A 23,560-nucleotide genomic window follows, 5' to 3' on the forward strand; every position below is an offset into this window, starting at 1 on the left:
AAACCACGCAAGTGTCAGCGAGAGACCGATATATCGCCCGATTAATATATATCCATTAATATACTGATAAATAATCGTTACCGGGATCCGGTTTCTCGTCCAGCTCGTCCTGGAAAATCACGGGAATTCCCTTGCTCCGGAAACTCTGTCGCTCATCATCTTGTTCACTGACGCTCATCTTTCCACTGCGTCTTCGTTTGTGTAGCACGCACGCGATTATTCCCGCCAGGATGAGCATAGCGGCGATAATAATCGCAGGCAGGACGAAGGTGAGAAGGTAATCGTCATGGAACGCTCCGACAGATGTGGAATCATCCACAGGTGGTACATGACTGTCCGGCGAGTGAACGCCCGTTAATTCACCGAGGCAAATACCCATCGGGATCACCGTGATCTGCTTCACCGGGAACTTCAGACCCATCACGTCCAATACCTCGTCCGTCACGGAACGCCGATCATTATCGCTCTTCACAAGCACGGATCGCAGCCTATTGACCTCCTCGTGAGCGCAATACGTCGTAGGTAGAGTTCTGTTGTACCACGTGATGACGGTACTGCCATTCGAGATGTTGTGCAGCAAGATAGCATTCGTATCTCTGTCCCCGTAGAGATCGCGCAATTTCTCAATAAAATTACGCTTCTGAAGCGCAGAATGCGCGAAGGAATCGTAAGGAATATCCAGCGTCATCGAAAACTCCACCGTGTGTAACATGAAAGGTGCCGGATGAACAACAACGACCAATCCATCTGTGGCGCTTGCACCTACAGAATATAACATTTTCAATTATTCAATTGTTATAAATACATTTTATCTATCTTAGAAAATAAAATATACATTATTTTACCTTCTTTATCAGTGACAACCAACTGATATTCCTTGCGACCAATATGAGTACTCATTGGCACGCCATAAAATTCCTGATTCTTGCTATCAAACTGCAGCCACTCGTGAGATGGAATAGGTCTTCGATCGATGGTCAAAAGTGACATCTTCATGTTTCGCGACGATCCATCCTCGGCATCAAAGAATGTATCCTGTAAAAATAATACAAGACAATTATTCATATTGTTGGCATCGATAAAAATGAATAAGGAATAGAACACATACTTCTGGCACTTTAAACACGAGCAACTGGCCAACTGTCGCGTTAACAAGATCAACTTGGTTTCTCGGTACCGGCGGGAGATTAACTTTCGGCTCTTCGGTAGAAACTTTCGGTACCTCGGGTCGTTTCATATCTTCACATTGTCCAATTCCTTTGTACACGACACGTTTTACCCTAATTTCTGGAGCAAGAACTGCTTTTAGAGAAGACGACGGATCTCCATCACTGTCGACGAGTACCTAATAATGCATAAACATCATTTTTAAAACCTGTATAATTTGTTTTAAAAGGTAGAGATGATATAGTAATTACTTACGCGCAATAATCTGTTTATATGTTCTCTCGGACACTCGCTGCTTCTTGGAAGACTATCGTTAGTCCATGTGAAAATGGCTTGCTCACGATCGGTGTTGATATCAATGGAACGAACCGTGATATGTTGAGTATCGCTGTCTCCGTAAAGTTCAGCCAAGCTTCGGATCACCTGTAATCACAAGACAATTAGAAATCAATGAGAAACAAAAAAAAAACAGTCAATACGCACCTTGAGTTCCCAGTCAACATCAGTTGGGAATTCGTTTCGTTTGTCAATTCTCAAGTAAATGTTGAATTCGTGATTGACGCTACGACTCAGCTTGTGTTGTTGAACGTGAATGTCGAGATCGTCGGAGACGTTAGCGCCTTCACTATCCACGGCAACCAGTTCGTAATTCCAGGTAGATATATCGTTTTCAAGAGGCCTGTTGAAAAAGTTTGTTGAATAAAATGTATCTGCTTCATCCGAGAAATAAATATTTGAGAGATCTCGCACGCGAACTTACAATCCATAGACTTCCTGGGTATGATGATTGAACTGGAGCCAGTGAGTTGTTTTGATCGGTACACCTTGCCAGTACAAGCTCAACTTCAGGTGCCTCGTATCGCCATCTTCGACATCCATGAAGGTATTGGCCGGTATAACATAGCTCAACGGTTTGCCGGCAGTCACCGGTATCTTTTTTAATCTCCTGTCGCGTGTCGGTGGGGAGTTGACTTGGCCATATTCGATACTCTCCGTGGTAATCCGAGCTGTCGTCGTTGTTGTGGTGGTTGTAGGTGCCGCGGTAGTAGTCGTAGTCGTAGTAGTAGTAGTGGTCGTGCTGGTAGTGGACGGTGTTGTGTTCAACGTCGTTGTGCGAAGATCCGGTGTTGACGGCATCGTCATCGTAGTCGTAGCTGTGTCATTCGTTACAACTACAGGCGTGATAATAGAGGCGCTAACATTCGTTACGACTGCAGGTGAAGGAGTGGTGGTGCCAATGTCCATAGCATTGATAATATTCAATGTTGGTACAATAGTCGGTTCCCTCGTGGAAGTTGTAGTTTGTTCCGGCTGGACGAGAAAAGATCGTACGTCAAAATGCATGGCGAATCATAGTATCGAGAAGAGTGGAATAGTAATTCAATGTGATAAAGAAATTTGCGTAATGACAGTAGAAATTTAAGCCGCAATTAACGCGCCGTTAAGAACGAACGATGATTTTGATCAGGATAACAATTTCCGGCGAAGCGACAAATCGGCACGATGTAGCGCACGAGGAAGTTGGTGTGTATAGCGTGAACTATTATACAAATGAGAGAAGCGCTAAAGCACGTAAGCATTACCTCTTCCGTCGTAACATTAGTAATACCAATGACGATCTCCGTTTCGATTTTGTCAGAGATACTAGTCTGGATGGCCGACGTGCTAAAAGGCGGCAGAGTGGTTACGGGAAGAGGGGTCGTGGTGATGTCCGAAGGAATGGTTGGTAAAACAGTAACGGGTTCGGCGGATTCCACGGGTCTCGTTCTCTCCGTCGACGATTCCTCATCCGTGGTCTCCGATCGCGGAGACTCTATCGATGGGGCTACGGCAGTGGAGATACTAGCTGTTGCTGTTATATCGGCTGATGTGACGGTCGTTGTGGTGCTACTAGTAGAAGTTACGGTCGTTGGCGCGGCTTGGGTGGTGGTTGTAGTTGTCGTCGTGGTGGTGGGGGTAGTTGTAGTTGTTGATGGTGATGATGTAGTAAGTTCAGTGGTTCTTGTCTGCGAAATCGTTAGTAGATGCGATGTATGGCACGAAAAACGAGTGGTTAGTTACGTTCAAAGTGACGAAGAAGTTGTACAAGTAGAGAACTAAGTATCAGGCTTTTGTTTGCGGAGAGACTTTCGCGGCGCAATCTGTACAGCACACTTTAAAACGCACGTCTGCATGGACGGAGTATACAGTTTGTGAAAAGAGGCCAGCGTTAAAATACACAATACCCACTATAGCTCTATTCTAAATTCTTTAAGCAACAATTCCCTTGCAAGCGGTATGGCAAATGGCGAATGAGGAGCGCAGAAATAGGAACTTAACGAAAACCGTTGTAGAATCACGGTATTCCGAATTTAAACGTTGACCAAAGGAAATCAATCGCAGTCGCATTTGATTCCATAAAGTCACTTACCGTAGATGTATTTTTATTATTTTCTAATTCACTTTGACTCATTCTCGGTATTATCTCTTCTTCATCGATGTCTTCGCCCTGAAACGAACAACGTAAATGAAAAATACTCGATCGTTGCGATTATTTCTGCATATCTTATGCGATTTTAGTTAAAAATAGCGCGCTCGTGATTTGACATTATTGCAACTCACCTTCCAATCGATCGTATCCTCGCCGTGATGATGCCGGTGTGGGTGTTTCAAGTCCGGCATGAAAGTCGGCGGTACTCGGGAGTCCTCGTTATCTTCTTCCTCGTCTTCCTCGTCGTAATCGCCATCGTAATCATCATCGTAACCGCCGTAGTCGTCCGAATCGCCGTAGTCGCCGGAGCCGGCTTCCCGTCTGTTTCTCAGGAAGGAGTTCAAATCTGTTCTAACGCGCCACGACATCACAGGAAGCTGCAGAACTTCCGCTAGAGTACCGTCTTTCGCTTGCTCGCGTAACTGTTTCACTAACTCTGTTTGATGCTTCCATAAGTGACCGTCGCAGCCAACCTACGAACGAGCGTAGATATACATCCGACTTTTCTCTTGCTCGACGAGGTTTCAAAAAAATGAGATATCGTAAAAACTGATAACAAAGAATACGTAAAATGTGGCGATTATGTATCTTTATACCTAGATATATTAAGTAACTGTTAAGAACGATTAATCAGATATTTCGAGCCTCACCTGCCATTGGATGGTAGTCAAATGACTCTCTTTGTTTTTATGATGCCTAACGTTCCCGGGTCCGGTGAAGATGACGGAAGAATCCAGCGCGGTGGCATCCTTAACGCTTTGAGAATGCATCGAGAATGCGCTCTGAGGAACGTTAAAAATAAAAATCATATGATAGATTCTCGTATCTTGAAAGACAGAAGAAACTCAATACAACAGCGAGTTGAATACTCTTTTTATCGGGTTTCTTACAATAAATGCAATAAATACAACTCTCTGGAGTATAAATCGTGTCGTTTCGTATAAAGGGACGCAACGGGAATTAAACGATTAATTTCAAATGGCACAATGGAATCAATACCGTGTGCATTCCCAGAAATCCCGCGAAGTTTTCGATGGCATTCACCCTGACGGTAGGCGAGAGTTGATCCATCCGCGCGTCCAGTAGAATTGCAAGGATTGTCTGGTCCTCTCCGTCGTCGCAATGCGTCTGCAATTAGAATCGTGCTATTTCACGCCAGCCGTCAACTTTCCGTTTACGCCTACCAGCACGCGAAATTTTAGAGATCGGGGTCGCCGACCAAACCGCGGTATGTGTAACTGCGCGAGGCGACGCGTTACGCACGCAGCAACATCAATTGGCGTCAATCAGTTAACGTCCGCGGGAGTAATTTCTTTACGACATTTAAACGCAACGTTGACGATATACGATTGCAACGGGAGACCGTCCCGTTTCGACGGATTTATGTCGACGACCGCTCGGGATTCCACTATAAATTCATCAAACGCAAATTTTATCGCGCGCGACTAAATTACGGGCTGCAAGATATACAGCATCCGGAAGTAGATAGATTTTTTTCGCTCTGTTTCGCTCGATACCAAGTTTCTCAAGCGTTATTTTATTTTACTCTATCAGCGTCGCGCGAACGACACAGTCACAACGTTTTTCGCTGACAATTTAGATGGTCCACTGCGGTCCACTTGATGCTACAAATACTTTGGAGCGTTTTTCTTCTCCTTCTTTCTTTATTGAAAAAAAAGAGAAGAGGAATGCTTCGAAGCATTTGTAGCGTCAAGTGGACCGCAGCCTTAAATGCACGCGCGGAGCGTTCACCCAAATGCTCATCCCTTTGTTTATGTCTTTTTACTTTTAAGTTCTATTAATCATTGGTGAATGGAAGGCACGTACAGCGGGGGGGACCTGTTGTTCGACTTGGATAAGAAACTTGAAACCATGCCAGCGGTGTGTTTTCGCAGCTAACGATTCTCTCGCCGGTTCGTTGTTCGCGTTCTCGTTACGCCGAGTTAACGTTTATCGATATAACTCACCTTGCCGTCCTTATGCTTCAGCTCCTCCAGCTTCTCGGCTATAACTTGCACGACGAATTGATCCTTGGCGGTGTCACGGTGCTTGCCGACAGCCGTGACGCTCAGGTGATAATTGCCCATGTCCTTTTTCGACGGCACGCCCAGGAGGGTGGAAGCGGCGTCGTCCCAGTGCATCCATCGCGGGAAACGATCGCGATCCGTAGTCTCGTGAACCTAATGCATTTTTAGAGTATAAATAATCATATTCCTAGCTGCTATTCCTACCGAGTGGATAATTATTCACGCCGTCTTATCGCGCAAACTTTTGAATCGCCTTCGCACAAATGGAACCGAGCGTGTCCCGTTGCCAGAATAATTTCGAGGACAAAAGGGAAGACTAGGGCCATTCAACCTAAGAAGGATTTCCGGCCGTGAGATTTGCCGGTAGAGACGGCGGGGAGCAAATTGAATCGCAAATATGGATTCAACGAGAGACGACGCGCCGGCAGGGGCTCGAGAGGGAAGAAAATGACAGATGTGAGGACAAGCAAATCAATAGCGTTCAAGCAGCGGCGGGGATCGCTGATACTTGACGGCGCTACGAGGTTCGATAAATACGAAAGAAGGACGCTCTCGAGCGGTCTAAATCCGACGCAGCTTTTATCTCCGACGAACACTGGATACGAGTATGGTGTACTTAAAGGAGATTTTTTTCCTACTCCTCATACAAAAGATCTCTCAACAAGACGCTCGCTCGCGCGTAATTCGCTAATAGACATTAGGAAAACGTATATTCGCTTATCAAACGTTAAAAGCGATTTTTTTTGTATTTGCAGGATTTAAAAGTTTCAAGATTGATGCGAGAATCTTTTTGCGGATGACCACTTTCCGAGATTTAATTCAATTTAAAATTCAAGTAACGTACAACGTACGGATATTTTTCTCATCGGGGACTCGTGGTGCAGAACCGGTAGGTCTTCCGGTCACGTCCCAAGTTCGTGGCCGAAGGAAATAAGTCTCGCCGCCGGCCGAACTTACCTCGTAAAAATCTACGCTTCCCGAAAAAGCCTGCCGCGGTATTTTCATCCTGAAGACGTGGCCGACCGGGACGACAGAGTCCGGCACGCCCCATGCCCTTTCGACTCTAGAGGCGTGCCTCCTGCCATCACGAGACGGCGATCCGTGCTCGTAACGATCGGATCGACCGCGGGACGTATGATGATTTATCAGGACGGTCCCGAGGGGTACGTTGTCGTTGCCGTTGTCCTCGCCGACATCGTCGAAGACCAGGTCGTCCTCCTGCAGGCTGAGTCCCAACGTCAGTGGCAGCAGGAGTAGGACGCACGTGAGGATGTGAGGATGCTTCTTCATGTTTCGGGGGAGTTCTCAGTCACTGGTACCATACCATGCTGCTACGCCTGCAACAGGTCAAGCCAACGTTCGTTCAATCCGCGAGTCACGATCGTCGCGATAGTCATCGAACGATGTCAGTGTCGTAGTAATTAACGCATGCGAATGATCTAGATGTAAAATCCCGATTGCTAAAACGGGGACACGCGTTGGTGAAACGAGATCGTCACAAGTTGAGCCCCCGACCCTTAAAATGTCACGAGATCGAACGCTTTCCTTTCTTTTGCTTCAAATTGAAATAAACGGATAACCTTTCGTCACCACGTCGCTTGGCATATTAAAAGACGCACATTGAATATATTATAGTTTACGTAAAATGACTAAATCACATTGTTAAATTCGTAATGTCAAATTATACCCAATTTAAGCCATTTTTAATCATATAGGTCACTCCTACTTAATATGTCATTGATTTAACTAAAGCAATATTAACTTAATTAACTAAATCTAGCAATGTCAATTTAACCAATGGAGTTGGTTAAACATGACACAAATTGAGTATCATTTGACACTACGATTTTAACAGTGTATATTTAATTATTTTACGTATACTAATCAATGGATTACGTATACTAATATGTAATAATACTGTTTTGTGTCAAAATAATAAATCGAGTTAAAAATGTTATTTTACTCAAAATATTGATGAAAAATTTCATCCTTTAATTTAACAGTGTATTGCGCGTAACACATTACAATAAAATAATTCGGCAAATATTTTTTTTTTATTACACACTTTGTCTAAAGAAAAGATAGCGTTCAAAAGATCAATAATGCATAAAATAAAATAAAATACGGCTAAATACGATGCGATCGAACAGAAAGGCGTACCTACTGTATTGATCAGTGAACCCTAACAATCAGACGCCAGCTGATGATTGTGCACGCTCGTTCTCGCTATCGTACATTCGACGCGTCTGTTTAGGCTCGGCCCGACAGACTAATGGAACATTTTCGTTAACCGGGGGAGCGAGCGCATGCATCCATTGCTGTCCAATGATAGCCAATAAACGCCTCGCCATTACCTTTTTATTTTCCTTTATCGTTCGTTTCGTCGAGCCACCGTTTCATTAATCGGCGCGGCCGGACAATGAGGAGCCGACGCTTAAGCCGCTGGATTCTCTCTCCCGCGATCGGTGAACCATCGATAAAACCATGGAGGGATACGGTTTTATCGAAACGCGACTCGTTCCCCCCGCACACGTGTTTCGAGCGCGAACACGATCGATTCGCGCTATTTCGGTAACATCTGCTGAAAATGTTCGGGAAAGTCGGATAATTCGCGATAAATGGAATGGGTGCGGATAATTCTTCGGACGAGAGTCTTCCTTAGTCGACGACCGAGAGCCGCGCGACAAATCGAGCGAATTAATCGAAACGAGGACACTCGTCGTTTACGGAGAACCCTCATCGCCGGGCGCCCGTTTAATCGCGCGCGCGGCATTTATCGCCCGACTTTCGAAGGCTTCGTACTAGCGAGGATTTGATCGTCGCGACGACAAGGAAAATTCCGATTAAATGCCTCCCCGAGGTCGCGGTAGAGATCGAATCGCCCAGAGTCGTATTTTTAGCTGCCGATAATCGAAATCAAACTTTAATACGAAGAGACGCGTATATCTTACCGCCGAGAATGCCGAACGAGGAAACCGACCGCGATCGTTTCGCGTCGATTTCAAGGAACGGCACACGGTCTGTCGGTCACGTGCGAGAGTTCGAGTCGCGGATTAATCGCGCTGATGAAAACGAGGACAACGCGCGATTCGCTAAAACCATCTCTCTCGGCGCCGGAGCGAAGACGGTCAACGAATCGCGAAGGTTACCCCACGTGGGTGTATAGACAATTGAGTTCATGCCCACATTTACATGCGTTTACACGGAACGAGATATAGCAGTGAGCTCATTACTTGTCGCTCGCTATACCGCGATCCGACAGCCGCCTTTAACAAAACTAGCGGAAGGCCGGCGATGCGCATAAAGATAGCCTTCCATGATTTTATAATAAATCCCTCGAACTGTCGCCGCGGCTGAACTACGGACAAAGAACTTTACGAGCGACGCGAGTGCTCGTTTTTTCCCCCGCGATATTGTCGACAAGTTATTTATTTAACGAGTCGACTTTCCTCCCTTGGCGTGATACGAATATTGATGTCATTCGGCGTGCCACGATTTTTGCAGGACGACAAACGCGGTCGACGCGCGCCAACTGATCGTAGAGGACGTCGAGGACGAGCGGCGCGTCTGGTGACAAACGGTTTAAAGGTCCGCGCGCAAAATGAACGCGGAACACGGGGGAGTGACCGTTTATCACAATAGGGATTGCAAAACGATCGCTCTCGTATGCGTTCACCCTCGCGTCGCGAATCCCCGCGTCGGACTTAATATGATTTCACGGTCGCAATACCGTGCGATACCGAGAGAACCGAGCATTTATCAAAGCTTAACGATCGAATATCGCGACGTCGATTGTTCGATTGTTCGAGTGGCGAATGTTGTTTGATTGTTTGGCGAGCGCGATGTGATTTTCCTCCTCCGGGGTCTCTGGAGGATTCCGGGGATACGCTAGTTGGGTAAAATGTGTGTTGAATAATTATACCTAGTACTAGACTTATATATGTATTGTAATCGTGCTGTGTGCGTGTAAAAAATTCACGTCGTTCGATAAAAAAGGATGACGAGTTTGAATAATGAAAGTTTAAATGGATCATTGTTCGACAGACACACGTAACATTTCTTACATTCTGACGACGCATATCCTGCCTTCGACTCCCGGTATAATCGTTCCTTCATTCACGCGCGACAGTTTGTCGCGCGCTCCGAGACCTTGCCTCGAGTCGCGACTGTATGCGGTATGCAGGGCGCGAGTGCGTCGCCGCAGGTGCAACGTGCCGTCGCGTCGTCGCGAGACACGCGTGCGACGAATACAGGAACAGCCAGACCGGCCGATAGACGCCGGGCCGGGGCGCCGAACGGAAGTGCATAAGGAACGTGGAAATCGATAGCCCCGGTAGTCCCCGAGAAACGCGACGTGGCCGCGAGTACGATGTATTCGGCACGTCGCGGCTCATTGAGCGCCGACCTAACACGTGTACCTTTCGATTTGTTCGTAACTGGTTCGCCGCAAATCACCCTGACACGCGCGGCGCGGCGCAAGATATTTTTCGCGGTATTACCACTAACGTGAGAAGGCGTTATTATTATATAGAGCTTTAAGTTCATTCATACAACATCGCCGTTAAGTTCATTGATAATCGTCGACGCACGCATTTTATTTCTTTTCTCGAAAGCCGCTTACGTTACGTAGGTCTTTCGAGTCAGTGACCTTAAACGGATTAATCGATGCTATCCCACGCGAGCGTATCGCCGACGATGCCCTCGGAGACGCGATACGAATTCCGCGTGAACGGGAAGAGGAGCGCCGCGCCGTTCGTCTTCGCGCGAAGATCGAGAGAACGGTGGGAAGTACGAGGAGAAATGTTCCCACCCAAATATAATAACGCTACAATAATATTATTTATCGCGAGCGACTTCGCTCGAATCCCGGCGCCAAGCAAGAATAAACGTAGCCTGCAAGTTGACTTTACGCTGATAGTTATTTCTGAAAGTTTAAACATCGTCGTCAAGGGTCTGTGTACGGAGAATGAAATTTTTAAAAGACGCTGGAGCGTCGTATGGATATCATCCCGTTCCCTTGCGATCTAAATTTAAAGCGACGCCGCGACGCCACCGCGTAGAAGTTCCTTTCTCGCGCCAGATTCTTCCGTATCTTCGAGTGAGTGTAAATCGAAGGAAGAAGAGCTCGAAGAAGAGTCTAAAGGCTATTCTACAATTGCGTAAGAGTAAGAAATTGACCAATCACAGTCGATTATTCTCCTCAAATTCTCACTGTGATTGGTCAATTTCTTACTCTTACTCTTACTCTTACTCTTACTCTTACTCTTACTCTTACGCAATTGTAGAATAGCCTTAATATAAATGAGGGAAAAATTTAACGAGGAGATAGATCCAACTCCGATAGAATCTCCTAGAATAATGTAAAAAAAAGAATCAACGAGCGCAGTTAACTGCTGTGAACAACGAATAATGGCATGCGAAAGCGCATCGATACGCTCGGGACGAGCTCTAATTATAGATATCGTATCACTCGCGCATTTATACCCGTTAGCAACGCTCCGTTGCGTAACGCAACATCGTTATGCTGCACGTGATTCACGCTCGCGGGCAAGTCAACCGCGGTGGCACTCGGTCAATAATATCAATCGTCTCTATCGCGCTGAACTTTTCCCCGCCGTTCAAGAATTCCCGGCCGCAAAATGATCATAACTTTGGACCGGCGAGTGTCATGCCTGCCTAACGAGTTTCGGGTGCCTCGGGTGTCGTCGCGATAACCGCTTTTCGTGGCTCGTGTACACAGGGGCCAACGTTTACACAGCCTTTATTCTTCCAGATGCTGCTGCTGCCGCCGGCCGCGGCAGCCTCGAAAATAGAGGCAAAGACGTTACCCTCCTTTGACTCGATGTTGAAAACAACATCCTGTTTCAGCGTTAATCACGTGGCGGGTCCCCTAGCAACAATGTCGCGCAATAAATGACGCGCGGATAACAGCTCAGCGAGAGATATATTTTATCAGGCCGGAAATGTACAACTGAAACGCAAATCCATCCATTCGCAAATCGGACGGGTTAATAAATATTAATAATAATAAATGAGCGTCTTTGGAAAAAGGACAACGATGAAAAATGACCGCGCGACGACGACGCAACGCTGATTTCCGCTCTCGCGCTAACTCAGCGCGAATACGCGCGGCCTCGCGACAAATATTTGCGTGCGCAGCGCGAATAAGGCGCGTCGGGGCCCCTATCGCGGCGGCGACGATCTCGGCAAAGGGAAAGTAACGCGACACGTCGCTTACCTACTCGGTCTCTGCGTGTAAACTACCTACGCGCCGAGAAGGATCTTAATTACGCCACGCGGTGTAATTAAGCACTGCGACTGTAGCCGCTGAAGTTCATATACGAACGATGGATCAAATGGGCGAATATAATCGTGGATGCTCTCGATCGCGTATTGGATGGACGTTGTCGTAAAAGTCGCGGATTGTCCCGCGAAAGTGTATTTTAAGACTTTAATATCGCGAAGTCTCGCCAGTCATGGGCGAGTTCTGTCGCGAGAGCCGCCGACCTGCGGCACCCCGACTTCTCTCAAGTTCTCCGAATAGAACAAGGAGGCCGAACTCTCGCGGAGATGCGGAAACTTGAGCTAAACAAAATATCCCGCGCGCCACCAAGAGAGAAAATGGCTCTGGCAAAAGTTGGCGACTCACGTCCTGGCCGAAAAGAGGACAAAGTGGAAAAAGCGTTGAGCTCCTGAAATAAAAGAAAGTTTTGACGGGCTTTCAGTCGAACGGCGATTTCTCGGCCGTTTAAGCTGCAGCCGCTGCTGGGGATTAATATTTTTCTCTTTTATATTTTACAGGCAATACGGACCGAGCGAAACATCTCGTAAATCACGCCGTTAAATTGTCAGAATGAAGAATTTAACACGTTTCATTACGCGGGAGCAACGAAATATATTCGAGATCGAATTTACTTTCGAGCACGGAACACACCGGGCCAATGAAAAATCATTAATGCGCACCCCTCCGTCGGGAATGGCGGATGAATTAAATCGTAAAGTGGATTTAATAAAGCTCGACCGTGCTTAGCTTGTTTCATAAACACTCAGGAGTTAACTCCTTGTCCCACGGGATAAGGTAAAACCATTCTGCACTCTCGGCCCGCTTAATGCAAAGTACGACGAGGCGCACCGGTGCCGGTGTCCGGCGCTGAACAATGGCAGCACTCCACAGGAAAACAGTTAAAAATTTTCGTAATTGTATTGCTGGATGTGTAATTATGTGCGGAGCAAAAATTCCGGGTATATATGTATTCAGTTCTTCACTCTTTTAATTTTAGAATTATCAAGAACGAACGATCGAAGAATATCAACGGTATAAAATTAAGTAAGATATTATATATAACACGGTATTATCAAATTATGTAACATATATTATGCATAAAGTGAACGGATAATATTATCGATTCGAGGAAGTTGGAAGCGAGGGATGTTAACTTCTCGCAACGTCTGCCAGATCTTGACAGGATTATTTTAGGCGTGCCGGCAAAAGTTTCCTGAGCCCGATTAAGGCCCCCCGTTAATAAAGCAATCGCGTGTTACCGCGTAATAGCGGAGCGACGGCTTGTATCGGATGACCTGTGCGCGCGGAAATCCTGCGCTCTCGGCTTTGGCTAAATTCGGCACTCCGCCTCTGCATGGCATAATAATAAATTAATAAACGTACCACCTCCTCGTTGTGCGCCTCCGCCGATTTTATACCTCGCCAAAGTCCGTTACACGTGCAACGAAAATTCATTACGCTCTTTATTGTGCGCGTTTACCAAGCGGCAGGCAACAATCAAATTACTGCCACGCGCTTGAGGGCGAAACGAGTCACGGTGTGTTCAAATATTGTACGGGAAGCAATAAAAATCACAGGTATATTTATATTACAGGTGAACGCTTTTTTTTTTTGTTATTCCCCTTTGAAATCTCTCGATTGTCACGATTGTGATGGACGCGGCGAATGGAGCTTCGGATACAGGAAAAAGGATTTCGGACAAACGGTCTTTGTATTAATCGTGGCGCGCGTAACGAGGATGACGGACGAATGACCGAGATCCATCTTGGAATAAAAAAACCATCTCCCGAGTGGTTCTTGCGAGAGGCTCGAGATACTCTCGAGCCGCATCGGTATCGTGGAGAAGTCTTTTAGGGGAGGGAGGGGATATTGGACCAGTTTCCAATATGTAGGGCGAAAATATTATACTCTCCGGATGCTGAACGAAATGAAAATCGAACCCCGGGTATCGATGAATTTCTCATAGCGGCATCATACCCGCCTAGTCTGTCGCTATATGCAAACGTCGGCGTATAAGTCGGGGAGACGTCGAGGAAGGTTGGCCCTTTTATATCTTCCCAACTGGTTGGTCGTGAACTCGGATATTGACAGACTGCATTTGCATATATTCGCGCGAATAGAAGCTCCCGAGGGAGCGCTCCGCGGGAGGCGGACGCGATAGTAAGCATTACGCGAGCAAAACAGAAAAAAGAGAAAGAGACAAAAATAAACTTAACGGACGTGACAAACGTGGAGATTCGGGGAGAATTTTCTATTCCAGGAATAATTTTTAATCCCTAGGACGAGGTTCTCCGCATGAATTAAAAGAGCGCAGAAGAACGTGTGCTTTCCGAAAATCTCTGAATATATCCACGCCACTTGAATATCTTCTTCCTGATAAAGCATGACGTAATGTTTTGCGCGCCATTAATGCAAAAGAGAACAAGATGAAGTAACTTAAAAAACCGTTAATTTGCAAATACAATAGATGTTGAGCGTACGAGCAAGAAGTCGATCAGAATTTCAAATCAATCTCGATAAAGGCTGCTCGCCTTCAAAAGCTGCTCTGCGATAACAGTGTCCAGTTTCTCATAAATCGAACCAGATTGTACATGAATCTTGCAAAAACTCGAATCGAGTATGTCTAGCATAATTCTAAAGTTTCATAAAAATCTCGTGTTAAAGTCTCACGGTTAAACAAATCGAGAAAATAAGCCACGTACGCCGGATGTAAATACGATAAAATACGATATATTCCATCAAATTCGCAAGTTACAAACTCCGACGATAAGCCCCGGGGGATCATCACCGACATGCGGCGTATACGTGAAATATCGTGATAGCCCCGCGTTACACGAAACGAAGTAAATCAGACGTTGACCGGAGTAGAGCCGAGGTGCTTCGGACGTTATCTCGTTTTACGGTCGATAAAAGTCGCAATAATTTTTGACAGGTACCGCGGGAGTTTTATCGAAGCCGCGTAAGGAAAGCAAAAAAAAAAAGAGAGGAGCCCAAACCGGTATACGTGTTGTCCGAAATACGATTCCGTTCGGAGGTCTTCACGGTGTGTCCCCCGCCCGCGAATGAAACGGAAGGCGAGAGAAAGGAGGAATCGACAATGTGGCGCGAGCGGGACATATCGCTGGATAAACGTACAATCATCCCACCGGTATTCGTCGTTATTGCGAGATATTGTGCAGTTCGGCCACGTGCTTCGTTGCCGCAGCACGACGGAGAGACAAAAAGAGGATCCGCCCGCCTGGACAAATTTCCTGTCGACCGCACACGAACGGTACAGCGGTAAATGTCACGGCTTTATTTCTATGCTGGAGGGCACCGGGAGAGAGAGAAATATTTGCTTTGCGCGAGCACTCGTATATGTACGACTCTACGCAGATTGAAGAGCCGCGATAACTGAGAGACTCGACGAGGCTCGGCGCGAAACGCGCGGCGGCGGATCGCCGTCGCACAGCGAACGACCGTGTAAATCGTAATTAACCCGCGAAGATTAATAGACGGATACGTTTTATTTAACGGCTTAATCTTCTCCCGCGTAACGCGCGCGAGCCTCCGCCGTCGTGATTCATAAACCAACAAACGGCCGGTGTAACCGTCGCTTAAATCGGCTCTCTTGCACGCCCCGTTACGCAATCTGCATTCGTTTAATATCCGTAGTTAATCATATTTCTGAGGACTTTCACCCGACGGGTCTCCTCTCCTGCTGATTCATCGCGAAGAGACACGTTCTCGCGAAGTCGTCAGCAGAGATGATCCTCCTCTCCGAGCGTGTGCATCGAGACCTAGACGTCTTCCCTGAATGTCGAGGGCATTCATCATTGTACTCGGAACTCACGTTGAACTCTTCCCAGTAAATCTGATTTTTTTTTACGTTTCGCTCATCTTTGAGCTTTTCAAGTGCATGCCCCACGGATGCGTCATCGCCCGTTTCTCACGCGTTCAACCGACTCGCCGTGGTCGGTCGACGCAGCCTTCGAGATTTCAACCTCCCGTTGAAGAGAGACCTCCAGGTCGCAGAAGGTTCGACCGCGCTGTGATAACAACGGCGACGTGAACTTCGTGAATGGGGGCATTGTCGGGAAGCGCGGCAATCGTTCTTTTATATCTTACGTCGACTCGGCTGGAGTTACGTTTACGAGAAGAGCGCGATGTCTGGTCCTTGCCAACGCAACGGTTCGCTCGCTTATTCCTTCGTACCTTCGTTTTCGTACCTTCGGGCCCTTCGATCCGCCTTCCCCGGTCGCTCTCGGCCTCTCCCGCCCTGTTACGTACCACCCTCGCGTTTCTTTCGCTCGCGTTACGTTCGGTACTTAGTGCCAGACTTTCTTTACTCGCCGCAATTTCCACCGTTGTATTTCTTTCGCACCGTCTCCACCGTTTCTCGTATTTCTCGCGATACTCTTTCTCGCACGATAACGTTAAAGGCGTTGGCATCAAATGCCGCGTTTAGCTTCGTGTTGATATCAAATCGTGCGGTGCGCGATAACCTCGAGAGTGGCTTTAGTAATTATCACTGGATGTCAAATAATTTGCACGAGTTTACGACCGTTCATTATCACGGGACGAAGATTGAGCGATGATTAGCCGGTAAAAGTAAATGGTGCGTGAACTAAATCGGACAGCTCGATATAAAATAGGGCTTCCGTTTTGTCGGCGCGAGCTAAATCTGTGACATGATGTCACTCATTATTCAGCCAGCGACGATTAGTATTCGCTGCGAATTGTTTGCGCGGAACGTATAGGAAGATGCACGCGCAGCTGGAGCCGCTGTTGAAGAGCGCTGCTCGTGAAAATGTACTAACACGTCGCGATCGCGTCGATCGACGCGCAAATCGAAATAAAAAGCGCGATGTCGTTGAAAAATTCAAAGCGCCATTGAAAAAAACGAGCACCCGTCGAACGCCGTGAAACGAAATTAATGTCGCCATTGACGTTTGCGTTTGAATACCCGTTTGTCGACCGGCGCCGGTTTACGTAGGGCGATTTATTTACCGTGTCGTTATTAAGTTACGCGCGTATACAAACGCGCGGGATGTCGCTCAACGGGGCGCACAGTCTGGATGGTTTTCGTTTGAAAAGTCCCAATAAATGTAACGCCCGATGGCATCGCGGGACGCGGATCGCGCTATACATCGTTGCGGCTTCCCTTCTCATTTTATACGTCGCATTAATTACCGGCGAGTGACTGCCGGTGTGAATTAGCACCCGGCAATCGTACGCGCGCGCTCCGCTCCGTTCGACGCTATTAATTCCCGCTCCCCCCCCTCGCGTCCCTCCCCAACAAGTGCCGTTATCGTCGTCGTCGTTATCGTCCTTCGTCCGCGACGCTTAAAACCCCGAAGCTTAATATATACCGAATGGCAAGTATAACCGCTCCGTCGCTTTGGCAAACGGCCCCTCCCTCCCCTCTCTCGAACCCGGTGAGCGTCGTGCAATTAACGTAATTATTGCGGGCCATAATTACCGTTCAATCGGCCGGCACTCCGCGGACAAACGGCCGCAGTGTTTCTTCTCGGAATCTCAGCCCCGGCACGATCGGCGGCATGGATGTATATAAGTCGCGAGATACACAAACTCGATTTCCTCGGAGGCCTCGCCAGGCCGCGCAGCCGGGCGATTTAATGCAGGTCGCCGACAAAAAACTTGACGGAGGGACGGGCCCCGAGGTCCGACATGTGTTACGTGCTAATGCGCTGCTTTCACGAACTTGAGATCTCATGCATCGGGAAGAGCGGGAAAAGGAAGGAAAAAAAAGTTAAGCGGAGACCCGCCCGATCGTTTCGCACTTTCGCAGAAAAGTGCGTGTGCCCTACGCGCTCCTCGGGTACCAAGTTTTCGTCCCAGATTAGCGTTCATTACGGCTGATAAAATAATGATACCGGCTGACGCAAGAGTTCCCAACCAAATAAACTGTCGGCCAATTTCGTAATCCACAAATAGAACATTCAGCGGATATCTACACGTGGCATTGAACATTTCTCCGTGCGTGTGTGCGCGTGTGTTATGTGGGAAAGTCTGCGAGGGCCAAGGTCCTATTTGAGGAGGCTGGATCGCTCCCCCGACATACGGGGACCGTGTTCTTTTCTTCATCTCGAAGGATTATCCAGGCCTGGGGCGTCCAATGTCCCTTCCCATTTGTCGACCCTTTATGCGTCTCGTCAGTGATTCTCTTTTCTGTGGTTCCATGCGGGCCCGACCGGGCGATATTCCTCTCACGGCTACGCCTACGGAGGGATTCGCATAATACGTCGTAATCTCATTTACGTCGCAAAACTCAAATTCTCCCTGAGGATCAATTCATTATCGCACCTGCCACGATGCCAAAAGCACCGACGATGATATACATATTTAATCGAGGTTCTTATCTACCAGCTCTATTTACAATAATTTACCCTGTCGCGAACACATGTTACGAAATACAAAAAAAAGTAAATAATAAAATAAAAAGTGTATACGTAACAATGCTCTTAAAAAAAAAAAACTGTGATATCTCCGAAAAAAAAATTGCGTTACTCGGCAGATGAAAGTCACATTTGCGGATCTAATATTTATTCAAAAAGAGGAGAGACAGAAAGAGGCAAAAATGCATCGCTGCACAAGCGCACCAATTATTATAACGTTTGCAAACAGCAACGAGCGCCCGTGCACAGTTCGCAGTGGAATGCGTTACGGTGTAATGCCGTTGGCCCGGCAATAGGCTTAATCGAGAGTAATAGAGTACGTCCACCTATTAATAGAGTAAGCACATCTCCGTGGCGTGTGCCGCCAAGCACGATAATGTAATAATGCAGATGTTCCAGTTGTCTTTCCTTTTGCACTTGAGCAACAACTTTGCTATGATTCTCCTTTAATCACTATCATTTAGTCGCTCCATCTAAAACGCAGTTACACGCCACGTGGTCGCGTATTAGCGTCGCGGAGACTCGCTAATTTTTGTGCGCGTAACGCCGTAACGAGGTTGCGTAAAACACTCCCGGCGTTAATTCGCTCAGCGCCGAATTAAGCTGGAAAAAGCTATAGAAATTCCGTCCTCAAATTCTAACTTGCTGATTTTAATTTGTCCGATCTCTCTCTTTTATTTCACCAACTTCGATTTCTTTCAGCCACTAACGAGGTGTTTTGGTAATTCCGTCACGATCGCGGCCTACGGGGAAATTTCTTCGGCACGATATCTCTCTCGCATACGCCATCGCCCGTCGTGATTCATCCACTGCTCGTCCTCTCGCGCGCCCATCTTCCTCCTCCATCTATCCCGGCTTTTACCTTCCACCTTGGGTGCATGCATAGCTGCGGTTGTTTTTATCGCCATAGGCGATGACCTCATGTATGCAACGTGGCTGTCCCGCAGCCACGGTTAAGCCGAAGAGGAGTGACGCGAGAGCGCAGCCGGTTTGCATCAATCCCCGAAAATAAATTCGCTCCCGGGCGTGTGCGAAACGACGCGGCGCGCACGATGCCGTAGCGCGTTGCTAAAAGCATTGGCTCGCCCGAGATGCGATGCCGACCTTCCCTCCCTCGCCCCCTAATGTCGTCGAGCTATATGTTCAAAATTGACGACGAACGCTGTCGCCGATCGTTCGCCGAGTCGTGATGATCTAATGGCCTCGTTCCGGCGCAAAAGTGCGTCTGACAACATCGTCGACGACGACGATGGCGTCATCGCCCACGTCTGTCACGTAAGTATTTCGGTAAACTTTTCGTCGCTCGTAATGTCCCGTAACGACGGTAAATCTTCCGTATCGCTCAAATCTATGTGGAGCCTGCACGCTTTCGGCGCCGAAAACGCAGGTATCCCGTGAAGTATACCTGCGACCTCGTCTACAAGACCAACCAGCGTGAACGGTGGTACGGAGAGGAGAGAAACTGCACCGCGCGAGATAAGAAACGCTCGTGAACGCACGTGCGCGAGCGAGGAGAAACGCGGGAAGAGGCAAAAGTGGGACGATCGTCGTGCATGTTTCAGAAACAGTACCATATTTGATGCGGTCGCACGCGGGGGAATCCACGGAGGAAGGAAACCTGGTGAAATTTTCACGAAAGCCGCGGAACCGATCGAACGAGTATATCGTTGTCGGAGGCTACAGACGCGGCGTTCCCCCGTTGAGCAGCGTATCATTGTACGTTGAATTATCTAAGAGGCGAGTCACGGTATCGTCGAATCTACTTCTCTATTCGAGATACTTTGGACGTGTCGGGAAATTATTATTTATTTCTGTCTAAACGTAACGAATGATATACCGCAGTATCGTTCTTAGGAGACTAGAGATCACGCTCTTACAACGCGAGAGATACTTTTTTGGGAAGCTCCGAACGTCCTGCGGAACGAAGTGTCGCCGCGAAAAGCCTTGCAAAATTCATAAACTTTGACAATGAGAAATTGCGAGTGGTATAACGAAAAGAAAAACATTAGAGCGCGGCAGCTATATTTCTTTGAGCTAACTCGTCGCCTCTCTTTCTCTCTCGCTCTCTGTCGCTTTCATGATATGAAATTGAGAAGCGTGATGGCGGGCGTAAACTATAGGTTGCGCGATGTAGGAATCACGTTACAGAAGCCATTGCCCTAGCTTGACCGTGGAAAAATCGACGTACTTATTTATCAACATCGCGATGATATCTGGAAATAAATTCGGGTTTGACAGCGATTCAATTTTAAAACGAGACATCGAATAGTTTTAAAAACTCATTACACGCTTCCCTGCCTCTTTTTAGGTGTAAATCCACTTTTTGAACTAAATATAGAATCACGTGAAATACATGTTTAATAGATTTTATGAGAACTTTAACGAATATGAATTTTACTCGATGCGAGTCGATATCGCCAATCGAAGAGCGTAACGTTGCAGAAATTCAATAAATGCACGAGGCATCATGCCGTTCTAACTGACGATATTTAATCACAAGCGGTGAACCGAACCGAGAGGCAAGTTTACGCGCTAACAAACCTACCGAGCGTACCGATCGAACCAGCCTGCAGCCCTCCCGTATTTTCGCCGCGCAACCCCATCGACCGGCTCCGAAGCGTGGAACCACCTTTGTTTCTCCATGGCATTTCGCGTGCGCGCGTATATACGCAATCGACGTGAAAGCGCCGGAAAAATATCCGGCCGATTCCAATACGTGCACACTCTATTAACGATTTCTTTGTGGTCGTGCACGCGCGTAGGTAAAACGCGCGTGGGTGAAATATCGGCGGGAGGCGTTGGTGGACAAGCGTAAACGCGAACGCTTACATAAAACAAACCTACGGAAGAGAGGAGAAAAAGGGAGGGAGAAAAACCGATAGACTTTGTCGGGACAATTATTGACGTCTGTCGAGTAAATATAAAAAATATATATATATCTACATTATACATATAATAAAATTCATTCTGTGAACATCGTCGCGACTTGATATTATCATATAATTAACGCAATAACGCTTGATACATTATCGTGCCTAATTTACTTTCCGCCTTTCTCATCAACCTATGCGCGTGAAGATAACTTCGGCGAGAAATGATGATAAAGAGAAGGCAATTTCCACCTTCATCGGCAACGGAATATACATCAGCCGCTCGCTGTCAGTTACTGTCAAAGAGATTGAGCGACAGCGCCTCAGGAATTTCTTCATTAACATGGGCTGGCTGCGTCGAAATGTCGATACCCCCAATTTCATCCATGTCGCCGGAACAGAATGCAAACATTACCGTGTATCTCGTACGAGACACCCGTGTCGTGCGTGCGAAAGTTGAATTCGCAACTCTCTCCAAAATTTCTAGCGTAAAAAATTACGACTGTATATAAATCTCCCGAAAATATTTCACCGCGACGCACGGCGCCGTCTTAAAAAAAAATTTTTCTTTCTACGTCTCGTAATAGTTACATGATTCATCTGAAGTGTAAGGAACTCGTCGCTCCGTTATCGTGAGTTTACCTTTTACACGTTTATCGTATTATCACTGGCGATAAGATTTCGTTCATGCCTAAACCCGTAAAATGTACGTGCCTCCACGGTCATCAATCTGCCAGTGTAAGTTGGAATTATGTTAATAGACCCCGCGCTCCCATCATAAACATCGTAGAAATGTCGCTTTAACGTACATTCGCACGCATTCAACTCCTAAGCTCATTCATAACTTCGCGAGAACCGAGAGAAGTCCATTCACCGCATTCGGCGCGCATACAATATTACATTCTCCCCGTTTTGGTGTGAATCAATATTCGCTCCGCTGTGTGCCACTCAAAAAATATTTTCCAGGAACTATTCCACGGGAGATGGCGATTGTGAGTTATCTCTCGCGTCCCAGATCTATTGAAAGCGTTTTAACGATCAATTTCCCGGTGCGAGATACGCTACTTTTTTTTTTAAATATTAAAAAGAACGTTATTTATTCTCCTGGATATTGGCGAATAAAACGAGTATAAATTTAGTTATCGATAATAATTGATATCGGGAAGCGAATTTGATTCTCCGTTCGCATCGCGCGAACGCGTTGATTAGAGCGCGGACACGATGAGAAGTTTTGCGTGTACCAATGCCCCGCGCGCTTAACGATCGGAATTCATCGATCATATAAACATCCGGTAGAATTACAGCTTGATAGAGTGACTTAACAAGTAATGCCAATATTTCGCTTGCGGAAAGATTTACGAGGGAGAAGAAGCACGCGCGCGCGAGGTTGTGAGATATATTTATCGAGCTTCGGGCGAGAATTATTGCTACTACGGCTCGCGGTATTGCCGGTATAGGAACTGTAGGGAGGGCAAGAGAAATGGATTTCTAAGCGCCGTGATAATTGACTCCGATGTGCACACCACACCTGCCTCGCTGCAAGACTCGCTACCGCGAGTTCATTTTTTTTGTCCGTTTTTTTTTTCGGTAACGTTCAGTGACAGATTAGTAACAATTGCGTCAATCGTAAATTCGATCAGGGATGACCCGAGATTAAAAATACTCGAGCAAAGATAGAAATTACTTCTGCTTCGCTCCTGATAGTCAACGCTGGTTTAAAATCGAGGACAATCAGTCCCCGGCGGAGCTCATTGAAATTCCTGGAGAGCTTCGTCCGGCTCTCTCTCCGGTTTTTCCCGGGAGAAATGACAAGCTCCAGCGGGATCCGTAATAATCCCGGTAATCTGGCGGATCGGGAGTGATTCCGCTGAAGAATTTCCCGTCCGTCGAAATTCGGACCGTTTCGCCGCGCGCGTACAATCGCTCTTTTATGAACGCACTTTGAGCGTCGAGCGTTTCTCGTGTATGCGCATGGCACAGCACGCGCGATTGCGCGCTATACGCTCGACGTTTACCGCGGCTCGCTCGTGTGATTTAGAGGAAAACGTAAAATACGGGCGGTGGCTTACGTTCGACGTGACGGATTTTTCGAAAAGGGCAAGGAAAAGAAGAAATAAGACGCTCCGTTCGAACGAGATATATCCACGTTCTCTTCTCCTTTTCCGTCGTCCTTAATACCACATGTACTTTTTACTCGGCAGACATCCGCCAACATCCGCCGAAATATCGTTCCCGTCCGATTTTTTTCTTTCTTTTTACGTTTCTATATGAAACGTATAAGTAACTAATGAATTATAATAAGTGAAATAAGTGCAAGTAAATGGGGCTGCTAGTTATCTCGCGTC

The 23,560-nt window shown here is 47.0% G+C and overlaps 1 protein-coding gene across 4 annotated transcripts in view; it reads right to left on the reverse strand.

Moving 5' to 3' along the window:
* LOC139817687 (uncharacterized) overlaps window positions 1-23,560 on the reverse strand; it is a 59,179-nt gene that overhangs the window by 4,258 nt on the left and 31,361 nt on the right. For 3 of the 4 annotated variants that reach the window (XR_011733294.1, XM_071785943.1, XM_071785942.1), the window contains exons 2-14: window positions 6,622-7,001; window positions 5,605-5,817; window positions 4,637-4,765; window positions 4,288-4,419; window positions 3,769-4,110; window positions 3,578-3,655; window positions 2,751-3,173; window positions 1,928-2,478; window positions 1,651-1,846; window positions 1,423-1,590; window positions 1,109-1,345; window positions 846-1,035; window positions 82-762 (exon numbers count right to left, since the gene is read on the reverse strand). Coding sequence is in view for 3 of the 4 variants with exons in the window: in XM_071785943.1 (XP_071642044.1) it covers window positions 82-762; window positions 846-1,035; window positions 1,109-1,345; window positions 1,423-1,590; window positions 1,651-1,846; window positions 1,928-2,478; window positions 2,751-3,173; window positions 3,578-3,655; window positions 3,769-4,110; window positions 4,288-4,419; window positions 4,637-4,765; window positions 5,605-5,817; window positions 6,622-6,954 (3,673 nt within the window). In the remaining variant the exon portion in view is untranslated. The remainder of the gene's footprint in view (window positions 1-81; window positions 763-845; window positions 1,036-1,108; window positions 1,346-1,422; window positions 1,591-1,650; window positions 1,847-1,927; window positions 2,479-2,750; window positions 3,174-3,577; window positions 3,656-3,768; window positions 4,111-4,287; window positions 4,420-4,636; window positions 4,766-5,604; window positions 5,818-6,621; window positions 7,002-23,560) is intronic. The other variant, XM_071785944.1, reaches the window with a different exon arrangement.

Source organism: Temnothorax longispinosus, chromosome 8 (assembly GCF_030848805.1).
Source record: "Temnothorax longispinosus isolate EJ_2023e chromosome 8, Tlon_JGU_v1, whole genome shotgun sequence".
In the NCBI taxonomy this organism is placed as follows: domain Eukaryota; kingdom Metazoa; phylum Arthropoda; class Insecta; order Hymenoptera; family Formicidae; genus Temnothorax; species Temnothorax longispinosus.